Here is a 21,012-nt window from a genome sequence, read left to right as displayed (position 1 = left end):
TGTGTGGTTCCCCCTCCTCTGCCCTCCCGCGTTTCGTGCATGTTGTACTGGAGCTGCTCTCATCGGGGCCGGCCGTGCAGAGCCCCCACCCGCCCACTCCCTCCTCTTCCTCCTCCTCCTCCTGCCGCCTTCCTCTCTTGTTCATCGCTCTGTGTCTTGCCGATGACCTGGCCCCTCCGCCGACGCCCGGGAGCAGCGCGGCCCTCACAGAAGACTTTCTCTCGCCCCCCCGGCTTGCGACGGTCCCGCCGCTGACACCGCGTCCCGCTTCCTACGGCTGGATTTTCCCCTCTCGGCGAGAGGCAGAAGTGGGGAGAGGAGTCGTCTCCGCCCGGGGTTTCCGGCCTTACAATTGCATCGGTAACTTGTGAGCCCGAGGAGGGGATTATTCACTCCGGCGGCGGGGCGGCCGCGGACCCCCCACCCCCAAAAAACACCCCGTCGGGTCCCGTCCCGCTGTGCCCGGGCGCTGTGGGCGCCGCCCGCCGGCCGGAGCGCCACCGAAGGAGCGTGGGGCGGCCAGTGACCTACCCGAGCGCAGCCCGCCCGCCTCTCCCGGGCACCCCCAGCCCTCCCCGGAACAAGAGCAACAAAGGACGCCGCGGACGGAGGATGTCCCTGCTGCGGGGGCACTGAGCGGCGCCTCGCCCCGGTCCTGCCCGAGGCGGCGAAGGAGGGAAAAGCGGCGGGTGTCGCCGCTCCTGCCCCCCTCGGCGCCCCAGGTGTGAAGCCGGGGCAGGGCGGGGGGCTCGCTGCGAGAACCGCGCTGCGAGTGAGCCCCGCCGTGGCCGGAACCATGTTCCCCCAGAGCCGGCACCCCGTAAGTACGCCCTGGGTCGGCGCTCCGCGTGGGGTGGGGGAGCGGCGCCGGGCGGCGCCCCGCCGCCGGCGCTGCCCGTCGGGGCGCACCCCCGCTCACTTGCCCGGCCGGGGGGGGTTGGGGGGGGGGGGGGGTGTGAGGTGCTGGTTCCCCTCCTGGAAGGAACGGCACATCCCGCCTATCGGCGCGGCCGGGGAGGGGACGCGCTCCTTTCAGTACACCGACCCCTTTTGTTTTGTGGGCAACTTGCTTGCCTTGGGAATGACGGCGGGGGGTTACCGCCAAGCCCGTCAGCTTCTCTCCCCCCCCCGCCCACCCCCCCGCCCCCCCCCCCCCACTCCCCCTCCGTCGAGCGCGGCGCCCGGGCCGGGGCCGGTCGTGTCCTCGCGGCGGGGGTCGGCGGGGAGGAGCCGGCACGCCCCGTTTTCGGATAGACGGCGGCGGGAGTAAGCGGGCGGGTCGGGGCCGGAGCGGCTCCCTGAGCGCGGTTAGCCTCCCCCCCTCCCCGGCAGATGAGGGACGGGAAGGTGGGTAACAAGTGCGTAGCGCCCCGGGGCGGTGGCGGCCGGGCCAGGCCGGGCTCTCATTCCTTGCCTCACTCGCTTACATCCCTCCGGCCCGGCCGCGGCGGGCGGTGCCGCTCCCCCCCCTTCCTCCCCGCCCTTTCCCACCCCTACCCCACCTCTCCCGTGGCGGCCGCGCTGTGTCTTAACGTGCCTCTCTCTCCCGTGCCGACCGCTACCGCGCCAGACCCCGCATCAGGCTGCGGGGCAGCCTTTCAAATTCACCATCCCGGAGTCGCTGGACCGCATCAAGGAGGAGTTCCAGTTCCTCCAGGCGCAGTACCACAGGTGAGCGCCGGCGAGCCGCCTTGGGTGCCAGGGCGGGGGGGGGGGCGGGGTGTGGGGTGTGGAGGGGGTCGTTGCCCCGTCCCCGGCCGGGAGCTCGAGGCTGCACTGAAGGACCGCGTCCAGGCGGTGGCGTGCGGTGTCGCGGCTGAGCCCGGCCGCGGGACCCGGCCTCCCCGGCACCGCCGGCCCGTTCGGTAAGGAGCGGCGTGGGGACACCCGCTCCCGAGCCGTGGCGGGGGGTGCCCGGAGGATTGGAAGATGGCCCTCCCCTGCCCGGCTCCTCCCGCCGATGTGATTCCCGGGCACCTGCGAGTGGGAGGGCGGTAGTGTGGAAGCTGGAGCTGCTCTTGTAGCGTTTTAAACAACAAAAAAAAAAAAAAAAAGGAAAAAAAAAAACTATTAGGGATCCTTACGGGGAGAGTTTTTGCAGTATATCGAGAAAAAACCCGCGGTAGTTCCGCGGCAGGGAGCATTAAGGAGGCTAATTCTCATGTTTGCTCATTTACGTGTGGTGTTAACGCAGAGATTAATAAAATGCCAGCGTGCGGTGCTTAACGAGCCGAGGAGGGGGGGGGGATCGCCGGGTACCGGAGTACTGACAGCACCCGCTTTCCTGCGAAGCTGCTGGAGCCGCGGCGTGCGTTTCTGGTTGCGGTGGTGCCCTGCAGGCCGCCTGGTTGATGGCTGCTAGGGTCCCGGCGGAGGTTTTGGGGTGCGCGTTCTTGTGTGCGGGAGGCGATTGGCTTTTAAGGGGCGTGAAGCTTCAGCAGCCCCGTTCCTGCCTCCACCTGCGAGATCCCGATAGGAGTAAAAACCCTTTCAGGCTTCCCAACTTAAAAAAAAAAAAAAAAAAAAAGAAAGAAAAGCTTGGTTTTGATGAGGTTTCAACTTTTCATTTGAGAAGTGTAGGATTAGTCTTGCCTAAAATCGTTAACCTAAGGCTTTTGTTACTTTAGCAACGCGGTGTGAGCTGCTGGTGGTGTGGCTGTGGGTGAAAAATGCCAGCTCACACATGGGCTGCTCCCGAGGAGGCTTACTTAGTGTCGCTAGAAAATAAAAAAGCCATTTCGTCAAAGAACAAAGGGCATATTGAACCGTTCTGCCCTCGGTGAAAGCAGTAAAATTACACTGCCGCTAGTGATGAGGTATGCAAATGCCAAATGCAACTTCCCCCCCCCGTCTGCCACACTTCTGAAAACAAAAATAGAAGACAAACTTGATAGCAAATAGCCGAAGTTACTGCCTTTTAAGCCACTGGCAAGGTAACATTAGGAGTACGCTTCAGGTTCAGAATTATAGACATAAGTCGTGTTGCAAACGTGAGTGGTGTTACTTGGCAGTAATTTCCTAAATGTATACAAAGAAACACCTTGGTTTTACTCCTCGGAGCAGCACTTCGGAAAAATTCAGATCCTGTTCTAGCTGGAAAGTTGTATCCCTTCATAACACCTCTTTTGTCAGAGCGTGACAATTGGATGTGTTTGGTTCTGGAGATAGTTGGAGTCTCATTCAGCAGCCGTGAAGTGCCTTTTAAATTTCCTGTTTAGCCGTTGTATTTAAAGTATGAATTAAGTCTTTCTCTCTGTATTTGTGTCTTGATTTGTGAGGTTTTTTTTTTTAATTAGTTGCTTCTGTCAAAATACAAATAAAGTGGGTAGATGTCAAAACAAATGACATAACAGTTACATTAAAGTGTGATCTGTTTTGTAGCCTTAAATTGGAATGTGAGAAACTGGCAAGCGAAAAGACAGAAATGCAGAGACACTATGTGATGGTAAGTTTATTTGTATTTTCTTCTCTTCCAGCAAATATTTCCTAGTACAATGTAAGTCAGTGTAATAAAATAATGTATGCTCCTTTATTTGCAGTATTATGAAATGTCGTACGGATTAAACATTGAAATGCACAAACAGGTAAGGCGTTTTGTTTTCTAAACCACAAAACCTGCAGTCTGTGTAGTGCATTTAAATGTAGTCATTCTGTTTACGTTTGGATGACTGTGTCGTGCCTGAATCAATAGTCCGATTTGTAGCTGTGATTAGTAAACCTTTGCCTACCTGCTGTCAAATGAGGTATAGATTAGGTTGAGCAACAAGGCCTTCTTGGTCCTGAAAGGTGTTAGCAAAAAATAAGAGAGGTCTTGTGTCTTTGGTTTCAGAAACATTATTCAGTTCTTCACGTGGTTTTTATTTTGTCAGTGGCAGAGCCTTTGATATGTAGAACCAGTCTTATGCGTGTGTAGCATATGTAGTGATAGCTGCTCAAATCCTAGCCACTTAAAGGTATGAAAAGATTAGTGACTTGGAAAGCTCTAGTTATGACTATGAGTTTGCAAGTTCCCATAAAATTCACACTTACGGCCACTATAATGGTGAATAAAAAGAGTATTGAACTGGAACAAGACACTAAGGACCTCATAAGAGAAGAAAAGCTAAATGATTGCTCAGCCCAGAGGACCCTCAATTGAGTAGTCATTGTCTGCCAAATAAAGCATTAATGGCAGGGTGTAAGTATTCTGTAGATATGCTGACATTCACTTTTTCATCAAGATGCTGGTACAATAAGTCTTTCAGAAATCGATGGCCTCTTAAAAAAAATTATCATTAGATGAAGTTGCACAGTTGGACACATTTCAAAGTGCAACAATACAATTCTTTCTTGATGTGTATGTGCTATTTCATCTAAAACTCTTGTTTCATTAAATTAAAGAGCATGGCTGACCGGCTAGGGCACAGCGAAGAAATTGATTAGTTCAGGCTTCGGATCTTCAGTATATTCAAAGACTTTAATTAAGCAAGTGAATCACAGAGTTGAATTTTGCTTTTGTAACTCTGAACTCTTTGATATTTTTTTGGTGTTTTGTTTTCCCATAAAAATATTGTATTTGATAAGGTGGTATTGGAATTCCATGATTACTTTCTGTCTGCAAAGCTGGGTAGGTATTGTCTTGGTTTTTATCTTGTTTCACTGTAAAATACTGGCAAAAAAAAAAATACTATGACAACTTTTTTTTAAAGTAATGCACCAAGTAGATAGAACAATTAGAGTAGTGTTTGACTTGGCTCTGTAGTGTAGCTGCATTAGTCTTCTTGTGTCTTGTGTTTTAGAAAAATGCTGGTTTTCCTCTGAGGTGAGTTTTCCAGACTTTGTGATTTGGAGCTTGCTTTCTTGGATATTTTTTCTTTTTCTTCCACAAACACCTTTTTGGCACACTGTAATCCGTGAGCAAGCCAGTATACCTATAGGAGCTTTGTTTGGTAGGAAATGGATGTTGTTTTCAGAAGATGTTTGAAGAGAACCTGTGACTCCAGTAAATGTACTACGAATTAACTTTAGATAAAATCAATTAGCCCACAAGATTAAAGAGTGTCAGAACTGAGGTTTCCACTTTGACCTTAACATCTGTGTGTTGCAAGGGTTTAATGTTCTGTATGTATGGCAACTATAATTACATAGCCAGTAGGCAGTGATACTTTGGAAGCTTTTAAGATTTATGACGCAGCATTATACCTATGTTGGCTCTAGCCAGAGAGAGAGTGTAGAGCATGCTTCCTCTGTTCAGAATAAGCTTTTGAAGGCATAAGTGCATTTCTCTGGATTTAAGTCTGGGATACTGTGCCTTAACCTTTAAAGTAATTCTAATTTCTGATAAAAGTAGCACCTTCGTGTTGAAGACTCGTGATTTAGATGCCTGCAATGAGGATGCCAACTGGTGTTACATCTCAGTTTGTAGGTGGCCTTAGATTACAGGAAACAAACAAAAAAAGAGAGAACCCTACCAATGACATTGTTCTAAATTTCTGCCGCTAACAATAAGTTCTGAGGAGGCTTTTGGCAGATAGTAATCATAATTCTTATTAAAACTGGTGACGTCTAGCCCCAAGGGTGTAGCTAGGCTCAAATTGATGCTTTTTGCTGGCTGATCACCAGCATGGCCTAAGTGCTCATTATGTTGTAGAGAGGGCCTTTGGAGCTCTCATTACGTTTGACAGGAATTCTCTCTAGGGGGAAACTGGGCATTAGCTAGACTCCTGACAGGCTGAAATTATTCCTGCTTTATGGCTTATAACCAAATGCTAGCAAGGCATCATCAGGGGACACGAAAAATTGTCATTTCTGACAACATCTTTGTTACTGAAAAATGCAGTGATGGGGAAACTTTCCACAGAACAAGCTTTAACATTTTTAAGGCCTGCCTCCTACGTGGATGCTGCACTCGCTCTGTGTGAAGCCCTTCAGAGTGCTTGGGCTGCTGGTTACAAAACAAGAAATTAAGACTGAAGCAGAGTCCCGTTATGCAGTGCGGGGCGTGCATCACTGCTAAGGTAGTCACTTCAGTAAAATGAAGTAACTGCTGTTCGCCTCCATATGAAAAGGGTTCGCTTTTTGCGTGGATACGGTTGCATCAGCAGTTCCCTCTTTGCTTAATTTGGTAATCTATTACAATTTGACTAAAAGTTAGTCAGGACTTGAGTGTTGCTATAAACAGACTTAATTAAGGTGAACTTTACATACACAAACAGCAGAGCTTTCCACTTAAATATGTTGCATTTGCGTCCAGAAATGGCCAGGGTAAAGTGTCCTTTGTAGCTTTAGCACTTTGCAGTGTTTAAATCCCTAACGGTGTGCCTAAGTTGAGGTGCTGCTGCTGCATTTCAACCTGCTGGCTGAACAGGGGTCAGGAAATAATCTTTTTGGCATATTTGTAGCTGGTGTGTGTTTAGGTTTTGTTTCTGAGTGGGTTGTTTTTTTAAAAGAGAATTTCAAAGGTCAGCTGTTAAGAGGATGCTGTGTGTGGATAATTAAGACTGTTTTCAGAGAACCTATTTTAAGGTGAATAGTTGCTGAGTAAGTTTTGTATACCTGAAATGGAAACAGGCACCTGAGGATTTGTTCGGGATAGATAGGCTTCACTTGGATACTTACGTATCAGGGAGATGGGATGAAGAAGGATATTTTGTCTCGTCTTAAGTTTCTTTTCTGTGTTGTACTGTCCAAGTCAGATTTTCTCCCTGACATCCGTGGCTGGCAAAGCAGATACATCAACTGCTGATGCCAAGATGTTGGGTGTTAAAAATCCTGCTGTACTTAAAGGGTTGCTGCCCTTGGCTATTAGGGCAGTGCCTCTTCATTTTCACCAGCTCTGTCTGTCATCTTATGTCATAAGTCAGAAGATAAGGCTTTCTGTGTGTTTAATGCCTAGATTGTTTAGGTGCAAGATTAGCTTTTATTCGGTGGCAGGCAGCCAAAGAAAGAAAAATTCATCACTGCTGAACCAACTGACAGACTATATAAACCACTACAATATGTGGGTTTCTGCTGTCCCGAGGGTGACAGCTAGGTTTCCTTCTATTTGGGTGGGTGGTTGTGATCTTTGTGACCTGCCTGGAGGCAGACCTGTCATTCAGTACCTTCCCTCTTGTAGAAAAGTATACAAACTCCCAAACTGCATTATGTTAACCAGTTGTACAAGAGTTAAATGTCTGTTTTAACTTGGACTGTTTCGTGGAATCATTTCTAATGCTCTGTGGCAAAGGACATAATCTTCTAAACGAGATATCAGTAGAACATCAGTCTTCAGGAGAGGGTTAAATAGATGGGAATTAAGGAGCTTAGTTAGCTCTCTACAGCTCCTGAGTAGGATGGCTGTGCTGTTCAAAGGGATTTAAAGATAAATTAATTTTTTTTCTTTTTTTCCTGCTTGCATTTTAATTATCAGAATTAAAAAAAAAAATCTTAGGAAGTTTGAAGGTTTTGGTGGTGTGTGGTGAGTTTTTTCAGGATCATTTAACAGTTGGCACCGCTACATAGACATGCAAAACCTATTTTTATTAAAAGAGGAAATGGTGAGGTTGATTGGAACATAATATTTTTCGCTCAAAAAATACTTACTCTACAAATACTGGATTGTATGGTTGTATCACCAGTGCAGACACTTCAATCACAACTAGAGTTGCCAGTCTGAATGAGGAGGACGACTAATGATCGTAACTTTCTTGACTTTTGAACCACATTCAAGCTTGAGGCCAGCATTATTATGAAGGAGTTATCTGACAGATTCAGGGCACGGTGTGAAATACGTCTCCATGTGGCTTTTAGATAACCATATTGTCAGATACCATCTATTATGTCAACTCGGTATACAACTTAATCCAAAAGTGTGTCACAGTGTAAACACTGTACATATGTTAAATACTGCCTGATTGTCTCACATTTTAGAGTTGGTCTACCAGATTTTGGGTTCCTCACAGAACCATGGAGGGAGAGAAGGAACCTGTTCCTACCAGCTACGTTGTTAAGCTTCCCATGCATTGCTGGAACTTAACGCTGTCGAATGTCTCTTGATGTACTTTATCTATTTGTTCAAAGGATAGGGAGGGGAAGCCCTGGTATTTTTGTGGAGAAAAGAAAGGGGGAAGGTGCTTTGTGAATGTGCAGTAACCTTCTGTCACAACAGATTCTGTGGAAGTAGCTTAACACTTTTCCTCCTTCTGCTGGTTGTTATATCAGTTCAAGCTGAGCATTCGAATTGCCTTTCCTCCCACCCTCCTCCAGCACTTAAGTGTTTTTAGCAAAGCAGTAAAATTGCATTGTGTCTCCTGTGCAAAGTGGAAGATAGGATCTTCTAGGTGATAGTAGGTTACCACTGGTATACAGTAAAATCCTTTTAAAAAACAATTTTGGGTTAACTGATGCTTATCAGAAGACTGCACAGTACTGTTATTTTAAAAATGTTAACAGCTTTGAGTACAACTAATGAGGTTATCTTTCCACTTGAGGTAAGATTTAGGAATATCTAATGGCAATTATGTCAAACACTACTATTTTTGTCTTTTGCATCACACTTCTTAGTTGGACTATGAGTGTAGCTATTTGAGCAATGGTAGTTGCTCACATAGTTCTGTTCAGAAAGGGGGGAAAACTAGCAGCTGACAGGGAGAACTCTTGTTTTTTCATCATGTGTTTGTCAAAGCAGCTAGTTTAAAAGATCAGGCCTTATGTTTACAAGTAGGCCCTGGCTTTTAAAGTACTTGCAAGTTGTCCCCCTGTTCATCCTGAACTTGCAACCTCTGCTATTTCAGATATCAAATCAGCATCTTAAATGTTTTGTGGAGCTGGTTGTGTTGCATGTCTGGGCAACACTTTCTAGTATTTGACCCACACTTACTGTGAAGAAAGTTCTCCTTCCTCAACTGGGACTTTGCCATTCTTGTGTTTCGATTTTCTGCTGTGCACCTCTAAGAAGAGACTGGCTTAGCCTTCTCTGTAATTGCCTCTTTGTCAGCAATCAGATCACCTCTCCCATTAATCCTCTTGAAACTAAACAAACTCCTTCCTGGTACGTTGTGTGCTCTGATTCCCTGATCATCTTACTGGTGTCACTTAGTGACTTGTTCCAGTCTGGAAACATCTTCCTTATTGCCAAACAAGGAGAATAGAAAGGCGGAACAATTTAATCAGCCAGCTGGTTACAGTCATACTATTGCATTGTGGTATGAGGTGTAGCCTTCACAACACAAGGGTGTGGGGCTGATGCATATTCAACTTGTCCTCCAAGACACCCATGTCTGCTTCTGGTTGTCCCGTCGTCCCCTCGCCCCCCCCCCCCCCCCCGCCCCCCCCCCCCCAGCTCTGCTGTTTTGGGGAGAAGGTTGTCCCAAGTGTAGAACAAAAAACCCCAATCTTTATTTGTTTTGAACCTGATTACCACTATTTTTTAGGGGCCCTACTTTTCAGAATAGACTAGTGTCTGTTACCTAGCTGCTTTTTCACTGCACTTAAACTTTTCTATCTCTGTCATAACCGAAGTTGATTCCTTTCCAGATTGGGCAGTCCCAGCCTACACAGTTGTGTAGCTTGCTTTCATTACACTTACTTGCTTTTGCCTTGGCTTTTTTAAATTTTGGACTTTGCCTGTTAAAATGAAGGGACGAGAACCGTATGCAGTTCTGGGGGTGTGAATGAACTAGAGATTGAGTGATGCTTGCTGTCTTTGTCAGGCTGCACTGCCGAACGTATTCATAAAGCCGATTGCAGTAAAGGCCTCAATGAAACTCCACGATGACCTACTTATGTCATAGTGCCAAAAATGATTGAAGAGTAGATTCGAGCTTGCTAAAATGGAGTTTATTCTTAGCCTAACTACTTTAAATCTGACTAGATTTAAAAATCGGTTATTTCCTGAAGTTGTCTCCTTTAATAGGTGGTCTAGTGATTCACTTGTTTTTTTGCTACTTAATAAATCAGACTGTCCCATTGCTGCTGCCTGCAAGATTCATATAAACAAATGGAAACACTTAGAATTTTCTCCCTCCAAAGCATAATCACAGCATGTTTAAGTGGAATTGGAATAGAAGAAGGTTTATAGTATTATTTCATAGGGTAGTAGTAATCTTAAGTTTGTAAGTTTTGAGTATTATTTTAGGTGCTAACAAGCCTTGTTATAAAAAGGTACTTTCTAGCATGAGGGAAATGGTTCAGGAAGTGAATTAGTTTGGTAGGTTTCGCTGAACTTTTTACAATGATAACAGTATTCTGTGGCTAATGATAAACCGCACAGTGTTTGAGTCTAATCTCTAATTGGGAATTGGCTGAGTTGGTCTTACCTTTTCTTTATGGTCTTCAGACATGTGAACAAATTAGCACAGATGATTAAATTACAGATTAAAGCTCTTTGAGGGGTGTTGGATAAGCTTTGTGTCAGGGCTGCTTATCTGGAAATATTTTGCCCTTCTTAGGTGATCCGAAGAGCTAACTAGCATTTTTAGCTGTGTGATAACAAAACAGAAAACTGAGGTTAATTTGTGTTTTGGTGTAGGGTTTTTTTCTTTCAGTTTGTTCTTCTTTTTTTTTTTTCCTCCCCCCCGTCCTCCAGAACCATAGGTGTTCTTTTTTTCTGTTCAGTCTATTTTTTTTTTTTTTCATTATTATTATTACTCCTCTGGAAGCTTTTTGATGTTTGGGTAAACAGTCGGTCAAAGCAACTTACTTGTAAGGTGACCAGTCAGTGTATTGACAAGAACAGCCACAATAGAAAACTGCATTAGGAGGCAAGCCGTTGGGATTTGCAGTAAATATATTACAGAACACAAGTGAATTGCCGATACTGCTTGTTTAGCAGTTTGCAAGGGCAATGGTAGTATGGATTTTTGAATTAGAAGGGAAGGACTGTTCTTTCTCTGTGCTGGAACATCCAGTTGATGGCTGAGGATAAAATTGATTTAGAGAACAAAATGCTGCCGCCTCTATTTGTGCCATTTAAAGGCTTGTATGGATTAGCAAGCAAAACCAAAAAAAAAAAGCTTTCAGTTTTGGAAAAGGGGAGCAAGAATGGGTATGCTTGTTCAGCTGCATCTTGATTAGGTATTAAATCTGTGAGAAACCTGCTTTTGTTAAATCAAGAAAAGGGAAGGACATCTGAAACTGGGTGTATTTTATGATCTGTGGGAATTTGCCTATTTATGAAATTGTTTTAAGTGCTCTAAAACCCCTGAATTGTTGTACTCTCCACTCCATGGTGTGATGATCTCAACATTTTTAAATGTAGAAATTTGAATTAAATCCCTGGGGGGAGGTGATGAAAAAACCCACAATTTCTTGGGAAAAACAAATAATAGAAAGATCATTCTTCTGTGGTCTTGCCACAACAGTTTTCATTTGTAACAGAGTTTTTTTGTTAACAAAAATCCCCAATAAGCCTGAAAAGTCTATCGTTCTTCTTCACATCTGAGTCAGGGTGTTAAGGTCATTCTGAATTTCTATTTTTGTAATTGGTTATAAGTTTTCCAGCCATCACTTTGCTGACAGCTGCTGTCTGTGGCCTCAAATGATGGACATAAATTGCCAGTTAAGCAAACACAAAATCTTAATTAACAAGACCTGTGGGAAACTCTTAGGTTGCTTCTTTAAACTGAAGTACAAAGTGTAGAATCACAGCAGGAGAAAGGACTTACCTAGTGCGTTCCTGCTTCCTAGCAGGATCAGCCATACCAGTGTCACTGCTGATAGGATCCTTGTCCTATCTGTCAGCAAAGACTCAACAGCGGTGGTGGCCACACTTGCAAGCTCTCTAGGCAGCAGAGTGCTTTTGTATTCTTGCTGCTGAAGTGCTCCTTCAGTTACAGCTTCAGTCTTTTCTGTTGCTGCTTCAGCTCTTTACTATGCATTTTCTGCACCCTGGATAGAGAGAGCAGATCATTCCCCCGCTTCCAGAACCATTTTGTACGCCTCTCTAGTCTAATGTTCATTTGCTAAATGTTGCTGCCCAGCTGAAGTACAGTACCCAAAATAAGTGCAGTACTCCAGGGGAGGAAAAGCAGTGCTGAGCAGCGTAGGTTTCCTTAGCATACGGCTTAGTGTGGTGGCAGCCTTTTTTGCAACAGCATGCTATTGACTTCTGTTCAACTTCTGATCTGCTGTGACCAAGAGATTCCTTCCTGGCCCATTATTTCCTTTTTCCTTTATGTTCCTGTCTAGGCCTGCTATGGTCTTTTATCCCTATTTATCCCTATACTTTTTTCCTTTGTAGTCCATTTTCCCATTCACTGCAAAGTGAATTCTGAAGCTATTCTCCAGCATATTCTGTCTTTCTCAGCTTGAAGCTCTCTTCAAATTAAGGATTAGGGCAAATGAAGAGATCTTTATGCTTGTTAGTGGGAAGTACTGAAAAATACTGGACCTATCATGCATGCAGAACTTCTTAATTTGCCAAAGAGGAGCATGTATTCATATGTGGTTTAATCATCAAGCAGTTTTGTACGTGTTCCCATGAAGTTTTAGCTGGGCTGTGTTGTTTATGTTGCTCCTAATAGTGCTACAAGTGTCAAATTATTAGCAGAGACGTTAACATCATATGCTTCTTAGACAAAATCATTTTACATTTTTGGACATTGCAAAATTCTGATATTGTTTACTCCAGAAAAATACTTAGGAGTTGTGATTTATATCCCTATCTTACCTAGATGTTTATGGATAAGAGCCTTTTTAATGCCTCAAACTTCAGGAAGCAGTAATTAACCTGGAGTGTCTTTGCTCTTTCATTTGCTATTTTCTGTCTGTTAGGCACTGTGTCTTCATAGTTTCTTATGCACTTGACATTTGCATGTTCTGCAAGGTGTCTGCTAGCTGCTCAGTCTTCATTAATATGCTCTTTTTATTTCATCAGGCTGGGTCAATTTAAAGATGTTTTACTTGGAACACTCTGATCTGTTCCCTTCCTGTTTAAGCTGTAGCACTGACCTTACGTAACTAGTAATTTCTATTAATTATGTGGTTGGTAATGATTCTTGTAGGATTAAGACAGATGCAAAAAAGGATAGACTTCCTGGCCTTCTTGGTGTCCCTTAACCATATCTTTCTTTTTCTAATTGAGGAGATCAAACCACTTCTTCTCCCCTGATTATTCCAACCTGTAGAGCAATAGTTTTAGTTTAGCTGTTGCTCACTAGTGGCACTTAGAACAAAAATATGGCCCTTTGCTGTATGTGTTTACTGCCTCACCTGACCTAGTTTCTGCTTCCTGTTTGCTTTCCTGCTTGTATGGAGTCAGTTAAGAACAAGGGATTTAGTCTCTCGGCACAATTCCTTCCCTCCTCTTTTTCCTCTACCCTTTCCTCTTCCATTCTCAGATGCATTAACTATCATCCACATCCTTTAATATTGTTTCATAAAGAAAATGTGAGCTCTCCATAATGCTGTTCTGTCTCCTTCTTCGGTAACAGGTCCTGCAGAGCTGATCTAACCAGTTGGGATTTGCTTTCCTGAAGTCTTACTGGCTCTTTCATTCTTCCTTCCTTCCTGTCCCTACTGAAAACTCTGCAGTGATTGTCAGTTTCAATCACATTAGTTTCTACGTGGACATTTACAATCAGTTCTTCTATTTAGAATGTAATCTAGACTATCTTTACTAGTTTATTCTGGGAGCAATAGAAAATATATATGTATATATATATATATACACACTAATAAAATGAGAAAGGAACATGCAAATTAATTTCTAAAGTTTTGCTGAAAAATTTCCAAACCTTTTTTCCATGTAGTGAAAATCTCCATTATTTTCACCTTCCTCCTTGCAAATTCTGTGTGGTGGATAATTCTGCTGGCTGCTAACAAAGGAGTTGTCAATCCTTTTAATTTATTATTCCTTAGTGAGTCACCTGATGACACCTGAAGCAGTGATAGAACACCTTTTTAAGGCTTTAAATTGTTTCTCTGACTTGACTGATCTTCGAAATTGAGCTGTGACTGTAGCATTAAATCGGTGAACTTACATTTAAGATACAAGAGTACATGTGACTGACTTGGCAAGTTTAATTCAGCAGTTATTTCTAAATTCTTGGTGAATGTGTTTCAGACCTTTGTCTTAACCACCGCATTGCTTGTCAGATGGCATGCCTATTGTACTAGTCAGGTCCAGATTTTACTGCTCTTACACTTTTACTCTTGAATGTTGGTAAGGGCATCGAGAGTTTTGTTACTGACTTGCATATAGTAAAAGTATATGCTTTGTTTAAGGAACTTTATGGTTTAATTTTTTTAAAGCTGTGTGGTTCTAGGCACTTCTCTAGCTCTTCTAGAGCTCTGCCATCCCAATGAAGTGGCTTCAGTGTGGCAAAGTGCTGCAAGGATGTATGTATGCAGAAATTTGGATGTGGCTTGTGGGAGTGAGAGCAAATTAGGAAAGTAGTTTTAAAATAATGTCCTAAATTAAATGAAAAGCCAACAGGGGTCTCTTGATAGGAGTGTAGCAGTTAGAAACACGTTGCTTTTATAATGCCTTCTTTCTTTTCTATGTCTTCCTTGCTCTTGTGTAGTGTGTTGTCCAGTTGTCCAGAGTAAATTGAGTTCTTAATGTTCTCAAGGATAACAATGCAAACCATACTGGTTAATTTTGGAGACTCTGCTGCTTCTAGAGCATGAGTGCAGCACTGGAAAGAGGGAAGCTCATCTGATAGCTTATGGTTTTCCTAAAAGCCTATTTTCACAGCTTGGTTCTCCTGATACTTTGGGCTGCTCTGCTATCTGATGGATGTTTCCTGTGAATCTGTTTATCTAAGTGAGCCCATTAACTAAGTAATGTGGTGGTATACTAAACTGGCCCTTTCCCTCCTCCTACAGTAATGTCCTCTGCTTGACTAGTTAGTTGAGATGTTGGACAAGTCCCAATGTCTCCAGCACAGTTCAAAGGCAGCATGTCTCTGGAAGAGAAGGTGGCAAGACCTCTTCTGGATTGGAGTCAACCTCTGACTTGCTCAGCATCTCATGGAATCTAAACAAAAGTGGAAACTCTGTGTGCTGGAAAATATCTTCATAGTGAAATAAAGCTGTGTGCTCACCTAGATTTAAATACTTCCGTATGTATTGAAGTTAGCTTAGGCATGGAAACTAAGCTGTGTAACTAAAATTTGAATAAATACACCTTTTGTAGCTGTGAGTGCTAGAGCAACATGGGCTAAAGTTGGATTAAAGGAGAAATGCGATAACTGTCCTGTTTAGCCAAGTTTAAGAAGAGTCTTGACATAGTGAAGATGTGTGAAAGGAGCACTTAAACATTCTGACAACAGCTTCTTTGTTGCCAGTTGGCTTGGGTTCAGCAGGATTTACAGCTGCAAATGGGATGGGCAGTTCCAGTTCTGTACAGTGGTTCATGGAGAGCTACAGAGCAGGCTCTCTGTTATTCTAGAAAGCATCGAAATATATCCAGTCACCTCACTTCGCAGCTGAACAAAGTCCAAACCAGCAGTAGATGTTTGGCAAGTGTAGCTGTTGACTTCTGTATCATAGGTAGCTTATGTGTTTAAATCAACATGACCTTCCTGCAATTTAAACTGATGTCTTAAAAGGATTCAGATAAATGTAATTTAGGTACTGACATTAAAAACAAATTACTAATTTCACTTTGGAAGCTAGAATTCTGTGGCTTTATCACTTTGAGTTAATATTTCTATTACTACTTCTCCCCATTCCCACTTGCAATATAGTGGTGTTTTGTTTTTCTCTTTTTGTAGCTAAAGACTTTCCATGCCAGCCTCCTGGAGTTTTAATATCATCATCTCGTGGGTGGCTGACCTCACAATTAAAATGAGTAGTACAAATTGGGGCAGAGGGAAAGCTGTATTTGTTAATGATACGTCGTGTTGAACTGACAGTTTATGCTCAGAATGCAGGGATTGTTCCTGTCGCTGCAATGAGCGCTACCCATTGCTGCTTGTCAGATTGAATTTCAAGTATCTGTTGAGAATAAACCTTCCCACCCCCTCCTATTGGTGAGAATATTAGTAATGACAGTGTTTATAATTTAAAATAGAGTTTGAAGGCCAACTTCCACTGTTTGTCGCAGGGCGCTTAATACGGCGGTAAAGGGGAGATGAATGTGGCTACTTGTGCGAGTCTATTACTCAGGAGGCCTGTAAATTTGATTGGCTGCTGCAGTTCTAGCAGAATCATTCGATTTGAGAGCAATAGAAAGATAAGATATCCAATTACCCAAATGATTTGCAGGGTTAGCCAACGTTGTCATGGAGACGTGAGTTGGAACAAATTAAATTTTAAGCAATAAAATAATCTTAAAGCACGTCTGGGAACAAGAAAATTTGGCAGTGGCACTTACCTGAATTGAATCTTAGCTTGACACGCAGTTGTTTGACATTGATATACTATGGGGGCCTAAACTTTTAAATGGCATGTTGCCTTTATTTTTTTTTTCCCCATTTGCAGCCATTGCCAAAACAGATTGTAGTGTATTAGTTTTAAATAAAAGGGCATTAATAATATATGCATATCTCTCTGCTCAGTGTGGATTCAATAACTCATGAACAGCAAAGTTCATAGAATGCTAGCCTTAATCATTTGAGGCTTTTGAATATTTAAGTTTTGAGATTTAATTATGCCTCCAACATCCCCTCACCCCCTGAATTCTTAGCAACAAATTTTTGGAAGTGCTGAAGTCTTCTGTATCAATGTTCAATGCAGGCAGAGAACTAAACATGGTGAAAAGTTTATTTTTTTTGTAATTGCTGTGTCAATATGTATGCTTTTTGTTGTTTTCAAAGATCTCAGTTGCAAAAAGGATAAAGGCTATGTGTAACTTAAGTGTACTGCTTGTTTCAATGATTCTGCTGGAAATATGAAAATACTAAATGGCCACTACACTTCAGCTCGAGACAAGTAGACACGTGCAGTTTCTTACTGAAGGACTTGTGAAACGTAGTATTCTGATTTCTGCCTTGCAAGGAGGATTAAAAAAAAATGGTCAAGCATGTCCCATAAAGAGGGCTTTTATCCATGACTGTTAGACAGATGGAGATGAAAATTGGTCTGAGGTCAAGTCATTTGCAGCGTTCTCATAGCCTTCGATTTTCTTCTCATCCTCACCACAGATAATCTCAAATGATTCAGTAATGACCAAAAGTGCAACATTGACCTTTACTCCCAAGTGGATTGCTGTGTTACATGCTGTAAATGGCAGGAAGTCCATTTTGTTCTTCCAGAAGTTGTTCAGCGTTGTACTTGGCTTTCTGTGTGTTGAAAGTGTAAGTGGAGGCAGAGCACTTAAGAATTACCTACTAAAGCTTTTATGAATGTAATTTGACAGTATAGTTTTGGGTTTTTTTCTTCTGTGCATTAAAGGCTGTTTCTTGTGATTTAAAGGAATGGACAAGGACATGGGTTTGGTTTTTTTTTTGGGCGGAGGGGGTGGGGGGTGGGATGTCATCAGAACTTCAGGTTTTCTTCTTATCACGTTGTTCCTAAGCTGTGTTTTTCCAAATCTAAAGACTCTGAAAAATGTGTTGAAATAACCAAGGTAAATAGCAATTCAATAATTGAGAATACATAAGCCTGTCATTAAGAAGTGGTGATAGAGTGCTTTCAAACACTGATCTCTGTGATTTAGGGAGTGCACTTTGCAAGAAAGAATAAGAAGCTTCTGATCTACAGAAGCTGAGCATTGTTTTGTAAAGGTAGGTCTGGACAGCTTTGAGAAGTCTAAGCACTACTAATAGGTCAGTTGTCACAATGCAACCAATTGTTAAAAACAGTGTGTTGTGAGATTTAATTTTTGCCGTAGATTGCCATGGATGCCGTAGCTGAAGTCACTACTGCGAAATGTATGGCAGGCACTCATTGGAGCAAACTCAGAATTATTATTGTTGAAACCCAAAGCTGGAAGGTGATGAACTAATTCTTCTTCAGGGAAGGATTCATTTCTCACTCAGAATTGAGAGTGTTGGCTCCTGTAGGCTAGGTTTTTCAACATCAATGCTAGAAGAATACAAGTGGTTCTTAGGTGTGATGACAAATAAAGTTAGAGTTTGAATACTTGTCTTCTGATTTTCATTCCGGTGCAAAAATCTGTATTTGTTTAAGAAGTCACATTGATCTAAGTATGATATCTTACATGGTGCTTTGAAAAGTACAGGCAAAATTATCTAGAATAGACTACTTTAGAGGAAAACACTTCAATACTTTTTTTTAACAACGCAGAAGGAAAAAAAATACAGTTGAATATACAAGCTCTTAACTGCTTATTAAAATGACTTATTTAAATGAAGATTATATTTAGTAACTAGTCTGGCTGCTTTGTTCTTTGTCATTATGTTAAGAATTCACTTTAGCAAGAGACAAACTTAAGTAGAAACACTTGAGTTTGGCAATGGTTAGGTCAAAACATTTAAGTCCTTAATTAGATGGAACAGAAGCAAAAAAAAAAATTACATGAGTGTAGGAAAAAAATCCATTGGCTCAACTTAATTTTACAAAATGCAGCTGAATTCCTTCATGTTAATTTTTAATGATACTTCAGAAAGGAGGGTAGCACTTTGGTCAGGGGTCTGACAAGCTTGTCACTTGCAAATAAGTCAAAAGACAGTGATTACAACAGCAAGAACCAGTGAGTGATGTAGTTTTGTCATTCTTGATGGGCCCCACACTCAAGTCCTCTATTAAAAATGAATGTATTCAAGAGGCTCTGCATTAAGAACACAAACAATTAAGGGCACTTCAGTTGCTTTGCTAAGAGCTGCCATAGAGCTGGGAGGGCTTTCATGAGATGCAGGCTTCTTACAGTCTACTTTACCAAGGAGCCAAAGAACATGGGCAATTAGTTATGTTTGTCTATGCTCGAGCAGCTTCCTGCAAAATTTTCTTTCTTCTGACTGCCCTACATGTCTCAAGATCAGCAGTTAGATAATAGCTATTTTCTGTTGGGAGACCTCTAGGAGTAACTGATAAGTACTTTCCTTTAAGAATTTAAAATGCATGAGCGCCAAATCTGGAATACATGGCTTACTCTAGTGCCACCAATTACTGATGTCTAGTCTTTAATTAACAAAGCTCTCCTAGACTCCTTCAAAAAGGTTTTTGCTGTCAAGGCTGAATGTACACACACAGACACACACACACGCGTGCACGTATATACTCAAAAGATATTTCACCCTGGAAGGTGAATGTATGCTGCATTTGGAATGGCTAGATTTATATTTAAAGCAAGCTATTTTTTTTTCGATTCTGAAGAGAACCTGATGGGCAAGATTAGGTTTTAATGCACATCTTGTTAAACTTTCACAACCCACCAGAGAACAAAAATATTTTTTTAATGTGTTAGTGAATAAGAATAGTGTTTTACTAAAAACTTGAGCAAACAGAAGATGTACGAAGTCTCAGTAGATAAATAAATTTAAGTACTTCAATTGTGTGTGGAAATAGCACTAGTAGGCAAACTTCTCTAAATGCAAGCAGGCTTTAGTTACAAAGTTTAAAATAGACCTTTCAGTTTCCTTTCAGTGTAAAGGTCTCTTAACTGGCACTTGTAACAGCAGTAAGAAGCCACAAAATAAATTAATGGCATGTATATTTAAGGCATTTAGAATGCTGTTTGTAGTATGATCATCAGTAATGCCCTGTTTCGGTAAAGCTAGACTCTGAAGGATATGGTTTTTTTTTTTAGTCAGTTCTGATATGAAGTGAGTTATGATAATACTGGGACAATAATCTTGAAGTAAGATTGACTGGGAGAGGGGCAAGTTAATTATGCCCCCTTTTGTTAAGGAAAAGTAAAGTAGGCCATACAGCCAAAGAACATTTCTGCAGAAACCAAATGAGTTTATTTTACTTTTTTTTTTTCTTCCCCCTCTTATCAGTTGCTATGATTCATCCTGGCTTCTGTCCTGAAAACAAAGGTAGTCCCATTGGTCTAGGGCAATTAACTTCTTGGACCCTAAACATGTTAGCTAAACATCAGCCAGACAGATTGCTGTGTAACCTACTTTCCTTCCATAGCTGACATACCTGGCTTTCTGGAGAGACAGACTAGGTATGTGGAAAAAATGCCCTTTAGTACATCGAGTCTCACAGTTGTGTGTGATGATGTCAGCTCTGTGTGTGGTGGTTTTTTTAAATTTTATTTTCTTGTTAACAGACACTTAAAATTACTAACGGGTTTGGTAGTAGTTACCTCTGATAACTTATCACTTAAGCCAGTAACTTCCTTGTATTGCCTTCACTGGTATGTATGTAGTAGCAGTACTAAAGGCAACACACAGAATGATGGATATTTTATGTTCCAGGCACAAACAAAACAGACTGCTGTAGTACTGTGTGAAATGATAGATGTTTCTGTTGAGAATAGAGGTATTTTACCCCTCTGGCAGGGGCAGGAAGGGTCACTTCACTGCCCTTAGTTAAGGGGAAACCATCCCAGAACTTCACAGGCTCCTGTTTCCTCAAAACTTTAGAGTGGGTGTGTCAAATGCCAGGCTTGGGCCAGGTGAAGTACTTGAGCTTATGACAAGTCCCAGGTGCTACCAGATATCTTGCCTGTGTCTGCCAGAGCTGGGGAAAGAGTTGTTATAGCTTGCTAGTTGTATTTAGATCCCAAATCAAATGTTTGCTGACACATAAAAACAGAAGTTGCCTTTTGTATCCTAATTCTGCTTAACTGATCCATAAAGATCAGCTCATCATAGTGTCTTACTAAAAAAAAAACCCGTAACAAAACCGAACCCAAAAACCCCTACCATGCAAAGACTTGGCAGATAAGTTAGTGCCATTTTCACCTGACTTTTTTTGAAAGCGTTTATCTTTGCTCAGGTTCATGCATTCATGGGAGCCTTAATGATTCCCACCAGGTATCTCTTGTTTTTTCTGTCTTAAAAAAATCAAGCAATATCTGTGTGGATTAATGATATAATACTGACAGAAGCTGTTTGGAGTATACTGTGTGTGTAGGCTGTGCTCACATCTGGATGTTAAATTTAGTTTTGTGCAACTGTGCTGCAGTGACTGTAGGAGTTGTCCAAGTGCCTTGCGGGTTAATTAGAATGGTGGTTCTGAATGGTGGGCAGA

General features: G+C 42.5%; 1 protein-coding gene across 3 annotated transcripts in view; it reads left to right on the top strand.

Moving 5' to 3' along the window:
* Positions 1-216: 216 nt before the first annotated feature.
* The window catches only part of LOC311204039 (transducin-like enhancer protein 1), a 71,245-nt gene continuing 50,449 nt past the window's right edge, over positions 217-21,012 (top strand). For all 3 annotated transcript variants that reach the window (XM_084278893.1, XM_084278892.1, XM_084278891.1), the window contains exons 1-4: positions 217-820; positions 1,571-1,671; positions 3,382-3,445; positions 3,540-3,584. In XM_084278893.1, the coding sequence (XP_084135019.1) occupies positions 797-820; positions 1,571-1,671; positions 3,382-3,445; positions 3,540-3,584 (234 nt within the window). In that variant the 5' untranslated portion in view covers positions 217-796. The remainder of the gene's footprint in view (positions 821-1,570; positions 1,672-3,381; positions 3,446-3,539; positions 3,585-21,012) is intronic.

The sequence above is a fragment of the Gallinula chloropus genome, assembly GCF_964237585.1.
Source record: "Gallinula chloropus genome assembly, chromosome: Z".
NCBI classification, from domain to species: domain Eukaryota; kingdom Metazoa; phylum Chordata; class Aves; order Gruiformes; family Rallidae; genus Gallinula; species Gallinula chloropus.
The sequence above is the reverse complement of the archived record's forward strand: the minus strand, read 5'-3'. Positions and strand labels throughout refer to the sequence as shown.